Below are 12,292 nucleotides of genomic sequence, written 5' to 3'. Positions count from 1 at the left end.
ATAGCATTATAGAAACATTTACAGTACTGGTAAGAAAACCGATAGTCTGTGTTCCTGTCTCCAAACTCTGAGATAAAACCTGCAAGTGTCTGATTCTCTGTCTTATCCTAATAAAATAAGAGAGGGGGAGAGACAAGCTGTCCCTTCCACAAATTGAAGCAATTTCAATTTCCTTCTGTCTCAAATAAAATAAGGCATCACACTAACAAGCCAATCCATGCACTTTGTGGGTTAATCAAGAAGACGAGTGTTTTGCTTTTTTAAATTGTTGGGTGACTCCCTAAACCCCTTTTCATCTTTCTAGGTGTTTTCATATCTCATTGTTTTCAAAGCATTGTTTGCCATAACTTCTTTGGTCCTGCTTTTATACAAACTACTCCCCCGACAATAAAATATACCAGAGAAACAATTAAACAACTGAAAGGAAAACCAAGAATATCTATATTATATATATATATATATATATATATATATATATATATATATATATATATATAGATATATATATATATATATAGATCAGATGCATCTCATTTGTAATGTAACTGTACACAAAAAAGTTAAAAATCTGAAATTACTAATGTTTTTTTTTTTACAGCCACACCTCCTGAACTTGCATAGACACACACAAATAAGCAATGTGTGATGATTATCCGTTTCAACCTACTATCTGCATAAGAGTACATGCTTCATATGTGCGGATGGGAGCTGCAAGCTGGGCTGTATGCGTTTGTTACATTCAAGCTGCTTTGTAATATGCTCAGATTTTCTTGCACCCGCTATGTCAAACCTTGTTACCATCAAATCTTGCAAAATCAAATCTCTTTCTCTCTCAAAGCTTTCCTGATTTTACCTTCCCCAAATCCCATTCTCTACTTCCTGTCAACCATGCCATGATCTATCCTACTTAGCATTTCTTTTCTCATTTGCAGAGCATCTATAAAGAAAACAAAACCCCTCCCCCAGAAAAAACGAATGAAAATCCAAACCAAACTGTTAATAAAATAAACAAAACAGGGTTTTAAAAAAAGACATGCTTTAATTCTCCATCTTACTACAGATTCATGCTATAGCTATTCAGTTCTCTGCTTAAAAATATCAACAAATACAATTCAATATCTGTAATTTTTGAAAATACATATCATTTTTGATGGTAATAAATATTAGCATGAATGAACATGATATTAAAATGTGGAGGGAAACGAAACGAAAAGAAAGAAGGGGCACATTTGTTTAGTTTGGATGAACCTGACTGAACTTCAATCTGAGCTGCAGGCTTCATATGCGTCAGACTGCGTTCCCAAAGATGCAACTATACTTTTCTATGAATATAGATAGCCTTTTGATACTAAATGACAAGTTCTGACATGCTTAGGTTTATCTTTGTGTACAGTATGTGTGCGCATAATGCTTCCACATGCACATCTAGCATTTCACTCTGAGATCTCTCTAGGCTTTACACATTTCTTTGGCATGTTTTGGTAAGACTGTCTGTCGCGGCTTTCAGCAGAAACACTCACACTCTTATTTATGCGCACGGATCACTATTATTTCAAAACACCCACTTCAGGTCATTTCTCAGTGGAATGGAAAGCACCAGAGGCCTGCTGTCAATCTTCTGAAAGGACAGTTTGGAAAAGAGAAGAGAGAGCAGAAACGTTCAGGCAGCATTAGTCAATCAGCAAATCCCCCGAAAGCAAGTCTCGACTCCAGCACATACAGTGATCTGAGGACAGAAGATGAACAGATGGAACTATCAAAAGAATTGCGCTAAATTAAAAGGATTGACAAATAAAAAATAGTTTATTAAGTACGTGGTTTTACCTTGTAACAGCAGGTTGTGATGTTTCTCAGTTGTAATGGCCCCCCTGAAGTGAATATTTAGCAAGAGCTTCTTGTAATTTATAATGGTCCTCCTCAACCGTCTGAGTACAAACACAAAACACATGTATTATTAAATTAGGCTGAGTTTGCTTTTTACATCAGTACCTTGGCTGGTTTAGACCGGTTGTGGATAAATAAAAATTTGAGAGTAAAAGTTCCAGTAGGTGGCAGCAAAACAGTCCTAATGAATGAAACATTAAATTCAATTGATTCATTCAAAACGCTGATTCATCTAGAAAATAAGCAAGCGATTGTCTGTATGAATGAATAACTCAATCGTTGATTCAGTAATTTTGTTTTGAAATGATTTTCACTGGCAAAAAGAAAAGAGAGAGAGAGTGAGATTTGGTATGTAACACAGGCAATGACCGCTACCTCTGATTGGCTGCAAGAGTACTGTGGTGCTCTGTCTGATTGGTTCAATTCACTAAGTTCTATCCCCCCGCTAACTATTTATACTATCAGGTGCCATATTAACAAAACACAAAACATCTTAAGGGTAGCTCCTAACTAATTTAAGGATAAATTCTAAAAAAAATAAGGATGTCAGTTCTAAATTTGAGACTCCTAAGAGTATTTCACAAAGTGTCGTAATGCTAAAATGTAACCACTATATCAGTGAAAAATTAGGAGTACTGAAGAGGATTAACAAACTATACTAAAATATTTGTTGCTAAGGAATATGTTTTTAAATGCATTTTTTTATTTATTTAAAAAAAAAAAATGTTTTACAAAAATATAAATTATGCAAATAAATGTTATACAAATACATATTTGGTTCTTTATATATTTTTCTAAATATAAAAAAAATGTTTGCTTAATTATTTTGTAAGAAAATACATTAACTTGTAACACTGGAAGAGAACTTTATTCTATACCATTAAAAGCAGGGAGCATACATTTTAGCATGCAGTTCTCCACTTGCAGCTGCGTTTTAAAAACTTCATAAGAATGTGGCAGTATTTTTATTTTGTAACCTTTATTTGAATATGGAAACATAATAATATCATGCTCTGACAGGGACACCTCCACTCGCCATCAGCCAATCACTGGGTGCAAGTTTCAGCAGCTTTGTAGATGGGTTTTATGAGAAAACTCCTAAGCAAAAACATTTACAGCTATTTAGGAGAACTATAAGAACTGTAAGATAAAATGTTTTGTCAATACCAGAACTATATACAAACACAACGTTGAGTGCTTCGAATTGTTGTGATATTAATTTGATTTTAAATAACAAAGTTATAAATTTAATTTATTAAAGGTCTCGTGAAGTGCTTTGAAATAGGAATTTTTATTTGAAATGCATTTCAATAACGTTTTGTAACAGCTCCGCTAGTGAGAGTGGTTGAGCTCAAGTGCATCAAGGGCTCAAGGGCATGTCAGATACTAGAGAGCATTTGATTGGTTATGATTTGAGGAGAAACTGAGTATGAGGTGATGTAAATAAAACCATTGATCCATTTAGGTGGAAGTGACAAATGACAAGCTTAACGTGTTTATATCAGTTTTACATCTTCTAAATTACATCTTTTAGATATCCTAAAAAGCTAATTATACTGATACTAACATCTAAAAAGCTTTATTATAATTTCTTGGATGCTTTAAAAGTTTAATAAAAAAGAAATGTTGTTTATAATTTATTTAAACCCTCTCTTACTTTAAGCACATACATTACATAGAATAGACAGCCAGCTAACATTCACAAATTTGTTTGCTAGGGCATTGAGTTCCATTTCCAACCACGTTTCTCACAAATCACTTACTGTACCTTTAAGAACTGACAAATGTGTTTAAAAATGCACCAGTTTGCTCCTTACCCTCAGTCTCTTCAGCTGCTCCTCCAGAGCCTGCAGTCTCCTCTGCACCTCCTCCATGCGCTCCTCAGAGAGCACTAGAGGAGCACTGATCCCTCTTTCCTCTTCTCCTTTACTCCCTACATCTCCCTCATGCTCTTCTACTTCAGGGCCTGTTTCTGTGCTCGATTCCTCCACTGAGGGAAAAAAAAACATTCAAAATCAGTATTGGAAGAAAAAACAACAGGTTCAACCTACAATGATATAAGTCAGGGGTGTCCACTCTCGGTCCTAGAGGGCCGATGTCCTGGAGAGTTTCGCTCCAACCTTAATCAAACACACCTGAGCCAGCTAATCAAGCTCTTACTAGATATACTAGAAATGCCCTGGCAGGTGTGTTGAAGAAAGTTGGAGCTAAATTCAGCAGGACACCGGTATTCCAGGACCAAGTTTGGACACCCCTGATATAAGTAATATAGTATACAAGCAAATAGGTGAGTAGATAGTGAGCAAATGTACTTTTTTGGATGAAGTATTCCTTAAAGAGTCTGAACCTCCTGAGTTTAAAACCTGAAGCAAAATGCCTGACAAAAGGTACCTGACAGTTGAGCTCCCTCTGAATCCTGACTTTCAGGCGCCGTCCCTCCATTTTCCCCAAGAGCCTGAGCATCATCTGACAGGCTAATACTCCCAACCAATAACCTCTTCAAACACATGACTGAAAGAACAAAACCAGCAAAAAAAGATTAAATTAAATTCTAGTTGCGCAATGAATTGTTTAAATTCAATAACATTTCATAAACACTGACCTTCATCCAAAGCAACAGTAGCAGATTTCTCTGGAGGTGTGTGGCTGTGGGTGAGCAGGTCAAAGCCATTGGCAGCTAGATAGTCGATGAGTGGAGGATCGCTTTCTCGAATCTTCTCACTAAATCGTGCTGGGGTGAAGTAAACCACAAAGTCAGAATAAAAAAAACAACACTCAATCAACTTGTAGATCAGTTTCCAAGAGGCAAATGTCTCACCACCACGATTTCTCAGCAGTTCTCCTCCGTTTTCGGTGGGGCTAAGAGGAGGATGAGCTCTGGAGAAGAAAAAGGAAAAGAGTTTTGACTGAAGTCAGCTAAGAGGAAGACATGAACTGACAAATCTATATTCCCTTGATCTTTTGATACTCAAGAGGTTTCTGTACTATCAGGGTTTCTGAAGGTTTCATCAAGCCAAATTTAAGACTTTTTAAGACCATAATGAATGAAATTTAACACTTATAGAGGGCTAAACACTAAAGGATCTTTCTAATGACTAGAAGAAAAATATTTACTTGCCCCATTAAAATTCACATTTAGTTATGTCTTAGCCATATATTTTAAATAATGTAAAATGTCAAGTTTAATTAGATTTTTAAAAAAGAAAGTTTTAAAAACTAAAATAAACTAAATATATAGACAACAGTCTGTTCAGATCAGTGTCCTCAACATATATGGTCTATAAATACATATAACTTTTAAAATAATGTTTTGTAAGGAACATAAACCATATTGGTAAACAGAATTATTAAATACAACTTTCATTGAATGTCTTTTTTTAATGGATTGCTGGTTGTACTGATTGGCTAGCTTTACATAGGCATAGAACAAGTAAGACCTGTTTAAAACGATGAGGTACAAAATACAATCAACGGCCACTTTATTAGGTACACTGTCCTAGTAAGATGTTGGACCCCCTTTAGCCTTTAGAACTGTTTAATCCATTGCATACATTCAACAAGGCACTGGAAATATTCCTCAGAGATTTTGGTCTTTTCTGACATGATAGGATCACACAGTTGCTGCAGATTTGTCAGCTGCACATCCATGATGCGAATATCCCGTTCCACCATCTGGTGACTGTGGAGGCCAGTGGAGTACAGTGAACTCACTGTCATGTTCAATTAACCAATCTGAGATGATTTGCGCTTTATGACATGGCGCGTTTCCTGCTGGAAGTAGCCATCTGAAGATGGGTACACTGAATCAAGACTCATCACACAAGGCTGCATTTTTCCAATCTTCTATTGTCCAATTTTGGTGAGCCTGTGCGAATTGTAGCCTCAGTTTCCTGTTTTTAGCTGACAAGAGTGGCACCCGGTGTGGTCTTCTACTGCTGTAGTCCATCCGCCTCAAGCTTGGACATGTTGTGCATTCAGAGATGCTCTTCTGCATACCTCGGTTGTAGCGAGTGGTTATTTGAGTTACTGTAGCTTTAGTCTGTAGCTTTAGTCTGGCCATTCTCCACTGACCTCTGGCATCAACAAAGCATTTGCGCCCACAGAACTGCCGCTCACTGAATATTTCCTCTTTTTGGACCATTCTCTGTAAACCCTAGGAGATGGTTGTGTGTGAAAATGCCAGTAGATCAGCAGTTTCTGCAATACTCAGACCAGCCCGTCAGGCACCAACAACCATGCCATATTCAAAGTCACTTAAATCACCATTCTTCCACATTTTGATGCTCTGTCCGAACTGCAGCGAATCGTCTTGACCATGTCTACATGCCTAAATGCATTGAGTTGCTGCCATGTGACTGGCTGATTTATAATTTTCATTAACGAGCAGTTGGACAGGTGTACCTAATAAAGTGGCCGGTGAGTGTCGAAACGCACTTTAAGTTTCAGAACTCAAAACTTTAAGTTTAAAATCAGCTTATATTTATGCCAAAATGATAGGGGTTGCGTCTGGAATGTACCTAGGGCTTAATTTATAGCCCTTCTCCCTGGTTAGGCTTCAGTTGAACATACAGTAAAACAAAATATTCAGAATAATGTTGGGAGAAAAAAGCAGCCATAAAGATCCACAGTAGTAACAAACAAATGCTATGAAAGTCAAGGGCCGTTTTTTCCCAACATTCTTCAGTTTGTGTTCAACAGATGAAAGACACTGTGGAACAAGTATAGGATGAGTAGATGATGGCAGAATTGTCATTTTTGAGTGAACTGTGCCTTTAAATGAGGAAATGTTCAAATAAGCGGGGTCAAAACAGGACAGAAAATAGCCTAGTACTTAAAGATGATAAAACTCTTACATAACATTATAAGTGGACCTCAGAGAACAGTACAATAAAAAATGTAAAAAGGAAGTTCATGATCTCTTTAAAAAAGATGTTTAGATTAGTTCTTGCTATTTTATGTGAATCTTGCTATTTAACACTCACGGGCCGTATGGAGGTACAGCAATGTTGTTTGGCACACTGCCAGCCCTGCTATTCCTTTCCAGTTTGGTGCTGCTCTTTGATGCCTTCTTCAGCTCCTCGACCGCAGACTTAATCGCCTCTGTCCAGCTGCAGAATTAAAAGACTTTGAGTGTCAGATCAAATAACACGCTCTGGATTTGGATTTATAAAAAGCAGTTCCATAACATCAGCCTGTCAGTCATTCATGTAAGTCTTTTAATTGAGTAGCTTTATCTGGTTCACACACTCACTTTTTCCTCTCCCCAACAGACTGAGAAACCAGTTCATAGATCTGTGCTCCACTGTCCCAGGTGAAGATAACATACAGGGCCTTGGGGTCTGATGAGAAAAAACAAAACAAAAACAAAAGTGGCTTCATATCAAGCTTTTTTGGAATATAAACTTGGAAGAATGTTTTTGTTTTCATTTAATAAAACAATTTTTAAAACGCTGTTGTTTTAGTAGTAAATAATAATTTGTTATTTATGTAATGTTGAGATTTTAACTACTGAATTTACTTCTAGGAATTTCATATTTAACTTTTGAGATAATCTTGTTTTATTAGTATTCATAAGTTACACCAAGGGCAGCACAGTGGCGCAGTGGGTAGCACAATCGCCTCACAGCAAAGTCGCTGGTTCGAGACCTGCCTGGGTCAATTGGTATTTCTGTGTGGAGTTTGCATGTTTGCATGGGTTTCCTCCGGGTGTTCTGGTTTCCCCTACAAGTCCAAAGACATGGGGTAGGTGAATTGGGTAGGATAAATTATCTGTAGTGTATGTGTGTGAATGAGTGTGTACGGATGTTTCCCAGTGATGGGTTGCAGCTGGAAGGGCATCCGCTGCATTAAACATATGCTGGATAAGTTGGCGGTTCATTCCACTGTGGCGACCCCAGATTAATAAAGGGAATAAGCCGAAAAGAAAATGAATGAATGAATGAATGAAGTTAGACCTAAATGATAAATAGTCATAATAAATCAATAGTAGATGTGAAATAAACCATGTGCATAAGCTTTCATACAAAAGTCAAACATTACTGGTGGAATGTAAAAAAATAATTATTATCAGTTTAAGCATCGTGCAGAATGTTGAATCCCTAAAATGGCCAGACATTTATTTAAGAAAAAAAGACAGCTAAACAAAAACGTGACATATTGGTTAAACATGATAAAAACTAAAAAGAACAGTTGGACTAGACTAACTCTAGTTACAAGGAGACATTTACAAGACAATTGATTGATAAAACTTTAATTTAAGCACCAATTCTCACTATTAAAGGGCCATGAAACCCTCTTCTTTCAGTTTAAGTCTACCTCAAGATTTTTTCAAAAAATGCTTCATGATGGGCATAGAGCTCTGTGAGCAGAGGGAGGAGCGGGTGTGGCCGACAGAGCAGGGAAAAAGAGGGGAGCGAACAACTGTCAGTTGGCTCAAAAAAATCAGATTAAAAAAATCTGACACAAAAACGTGAGGAGAAGTTAAAATGCAAAGAAATAAACAGTAAGTAATTTAATGCCCTGCTACATACGTTATTTGTAATTTCATATAGGCCTACACATAACCACAATCTGTTAAATCATTCTAAAGACAATCATGTTTATATAAACACTATAAATGAGGAGGACTTCTCTCCTCCTGAATCCCAGGGTCTGAATGCAGACACACTGGAGCAGTGCAGCAGGTCTCTTGCCTTATCTGTTTCAACCATTAGCCCTGCCGGTAATCCAGAGGATTTTAAACAGGAGTACAGACAGACAGGCGATGTGTCAGAATAGTAACAAACTCATCTGATAAAAGACAAAGTCATTCTCCAATTTTCGTACAGTTCTCCAAACAAAAACGCTTGCTGCAAACCAACAGCTTTGCTGTTTCGGCCCTGACAGCATCGCAGGGGAAAACGTGCAGCAAACTCCGTGGAACATGGAAACAAACACAAACAACTCTTCATGAACGGCTAAATACTGCGTGCTGTGCGTGGACGCGGTCTCACAGCTTGACAGGTCTGCCTTGCCTTCGGAAAGCACTTGCTGTCATGAATAATTGAGAAGCAGGTTCTTCTCATAGGATAAGAAAACTCAACTGTGAATAATAATGAGAAACCGACACGTCATCTCTGCACAAGCAGATCGGCGCTACTTCACCAAACTATATCCCGCTCCAAAAAAGATTTTAAACCCGGAAGATGAAATTAGTCGACAGGAGCTCAAAATGATCCAGTTTTCCTCACAATTAAATCTGACAGGTGCCAACATTGTCTTAATTGATGCTCAGCACACACAAATATGTTCAATTTTAAAAAAAAAGTACTGGAGGTTTTTTTGAACCTTTAACTAGAGGCTTATTACCTGCCTATTAAAAAGATAGTCAATTTTTTTAATACTAAATACATATTTTGCATATTCTACATATTATATTAATTTAGTTAACATAGTTAATTATTTGTTAATAGAAAGAATAGTACCTTAAAATAAAATATGACTAATGACCTTTTTTTATTAATTTGGCTAAAAACGTCAAATAGTTGTTGTTTTTGATTGTTTTTTTCTTTGCTTCCAAGCATAATCAAATTTAAAGCCTGCTGTCCTTTATATTAGACTTTAACCATCCAATCAAAAATCTATATTTAAAGATTTAGATGTTAAAAAAATCTGCCCATTATACGGTATAGTGAGTTTTAACATTAAATATGTCTGTCTGTTATAATGAACAGTGAGTTCTGATTATGTGTCTAACAATCTGTATTCTTTTATTTTTAATTTCACATTGTTGTATTGTTTGTGCAGTACAACTGTTTTGACGTGGTTGAAATGGCATTTATGGAAGTCTTAAGAACATAGAAAATGCACTTCTACATATTTCCGATAATAATTCAGGTCTGATGGGGTTAATGCGTTTACTGTAAGCAATTAAATAATTATATAGTCTAGAAAATGCAACATCACACCAGTAATAGCTCGAAGAAACGTTCTGCAAAGTGTGTTTTCAATTTTATGTTACAAACAGGACCCTTATTATAAACTGTGATTAGCACCACTAGCTGATCATTCAATAAGAAATGTATGTAAACTGTATTCAGCCCCACAAAGGACATCATGCATAGGCATTCGATTTTCTTTTTCCCTCTGAAACTCACCAGTGGCCACCTCTCTGAGGAAAACAGACTCCAGCTTGATGATTGGACTCAGCATCTGCTTGCCTTCCTGAACGGAGATGTTGCTTTTGCTCTGACACTTCAAAAGCATCTTATCATCCTGCTTCTGAAACAAGACCAGCAGGTCTGACAGCAGCACACAGTGCACATCTGAAAACGCACACACATGCAAACTGAATGAGTAACAGGCCCTGCATATGGACACACATCTGTCAACTTGCGACAAACTCTGAATTTGAGGTCTGCGTCGGGTTTGTAGTTACCGATCGCTTTCTCTTTGGTCACCCTCCATGTCAGAGGTCCTTCAAACAGCATCGTTCGGTTGGTCAGATCAATGGTCTGATGAACACAGAAAAGAGTAGATGTCATATCGGTGTTTCCAATAACACCATAACTGATATAGCAGTAAAATATATACAGTACTTTTCCCTCAATATCCTAAGTCATCAAGACCGTTCTCACCTTGTACTCGCTGTAGAGTTCATTGCTGGGTTTCAGTCCTGAGGTATCCAGTCGGCGCTGGTAGTCTTTCAAAATCTGAGTTGAAAGATGGGAAGGATTTCAGGAAGAAGCAGATTAGAAATTATGAATCGTTTCATCCAATCAAACTCGGCTATTTATGCAACATAAAGCAATAAAAGTGAAATCAGAAAACAGTGAAGTTGAACTTTAAATGTCTGCGTAGGTTGGATGGTATTGCTAAAGTCTTATAATCACAGCATTAGTAATTTCAGATTACACTGAAGGCTTATGCTGCAATTTAGTAATGCCTGTATAATAACGCTAAACTGCATTCAACGAATGGTTCTCACCAGCAGGTTCTCCATTTGTTTGACTTCTTCATTGACATGGTTGAGGATCTTACGGCAGGATTCTGCTGCTTGGTTTATTTTCTCTTTTTCTGTTGCATCCTCTGTGAGAAACAGACATTGATCATACATCTAAAACATTTTTTTTAAGATTACAGTTATGAAAATATATGTTTTTAGCAGTCTTTTATAATATAATATAATATAATATAATATAATATAATATAATATAATATAATATAATTCATTCATTTTCTTTTCGGCTTAGTCATTTTATTAATCAGGGGTCGTCACAGCGGAATGAACCACCAACTTATGCAGCATACTGTATGTTTTACGCAGCGGATGCCCTTCCAGTCGCAACCTAGCATTGGGAAACACCCATACCCTCTTGCGTTCACACAAATACACTACAGCCAATTTAGTTCATCCAATTCACCTGTACTGCATGTCTTTGGATTGTGGGGGAAACCAGAGCACCCGGAGAAAACCCACGCCAACACGAGGAGAACATGCACACTCCACACAGAAATGCTAACTGACCCAGCTGGGGCTCGAACCAGCAACCTTCTTGCTGTGAGGCGAAAGTGCAACCTAATATAATATAATATAATATAATATAATATAATATAATATAATATAATATAATATAATATAATATAATATAATATATCAACATAAAATGCACTAATCTTCAAAACATGTCGATTAATATGCTATTTAAGCACAAAACCAATGTGTTAATTTTTCATTGTGTTTTTATACTTTACAATTTAATGCCATTAGATTTGAAACACATGTTTGTTTTTGTGAATTGTGGGGACATTCCATAGGTTTCTATTGTTTATATACTGTGCAAACTAGGGCTGCATGATATTGGAAAAATTTGGCATCGCAATATTTTTCTTCTCAGAGATAGATTAGATTGATTTTGTAGGGAGTGAAATATAAATATATTTTAATGTAATTTATTATATACAAATTATAAACAAGGTACAGTCATAAATAAACACAACTGAGCAAATATTACAGTGAAATAAAGACATATTTTATGGTTTTCTGGAGAAAGTCTAACAGTATTTTGGATAATCAAATGTAAAATATCATTGTAAAGTCTTGATCACATGAATAAATTAAATTAATCTTTATTAAACTTCTTTATGCACTGCTAAAATGCTTTTAACTCTTAAAATACTCACAGGACTTAAAACCACATGCAGATAATAAATTTCCCTCTATTATGCTTCAATTCTGCAGTGTCTCCACAAATCTCACGTGTTTTGACTTGTGGTTTCTGGTCAACTATAATTTCAACATCGTCTATCTTGCACTGGGACTATTGCGGATGCACACATTGTGATATCGATGCTCAAACGATATATTGTGCAGCCCTAGTCCAAACTGTATTTTCCATTCGCCCGACCACAACCCTATGCCCTATCCCAA

The 12,292-nt window shown here is 36.5% G+C and overlaps 1 protein-coding gene across 5 annotated transcripts in view; it reads right to left on the bottom strand.

The window, feature by feature from the left end:
- Positions 1-1,019: 1,019 nt before the first annotated feature.
- arhgef1b (Rho guanine nucleotide exchange factor (GEF) 1b) overlaps positions 1,020-12,292 on the bottom strand; it is a 78,365-nt gene continuing 67,092 nt past the window's right edge. For all 5 annotated transcript variants that reach the window (XM_056474729.1, XM_056474730.1, XM_056474731.1 and 2 more), the window contains 12 exons: positions 10,850-10,950; positions 10,500-10,574; positions 10,301-10,376; positions 10,020-10,187; positions 7,136-7,223; positions 6,867-6,992; positions 4,703-4,761; positions 4,487-4,615; positions 4,276-4,395; positions 3,702-3,874; positions 1,825-1,925; positions 1,020-1,726 (listed from right to left, as the gene is read on the bottom strand). In XM_056474729.1, the coding sequence (XP_056330704.1) occupies positions 1,851-1,925; positions 3,702-3,874; positions 4,276-4,395; positions 4,487-4,615; positions 4,703-4,761; positions 6,867-6,992; positions 7,136-7,223; positions 10,020-10,187; positions 10,301-10,376; positions 10,500-10,574; positions 10,850-10,950 (1,190 nt within the window). In that variant the 3' untranslated portion in view covers positions 1,020-1,726; positions 1,825-1,850. The remainder of the gene's footprint in view (positions 1,727-1,824; positions 1,926-3,701; positions 3,875-4,275; positions 4,396-4,486; positions 4,616-4,702; positions 4,762-6,866; positions 6,993-7,135; positions 7,224-10,019; positions 10,188-10,300; positions 10,377-10,499; positions 10,575-10,849; positions 10,951-12,292) is intronic.

The sequence above is a fragment of the Danio aesculapii genome, chromosome 16 (genome assembly GCF_903798145.1).
Source record: "Danio aesculapii chromosome 16, fDanAes4.1, whole genome shotgun sequence".
NCBI classification, from domain to species: Eukaryota; Metazoa; Chordata; class Actinopteri; order Cypriniformes; family Danionidae; genus Danio; species Danio aesculapii.
This window is presented reverse-complemented; position numbering and strand designations above follow the sequence as displayed.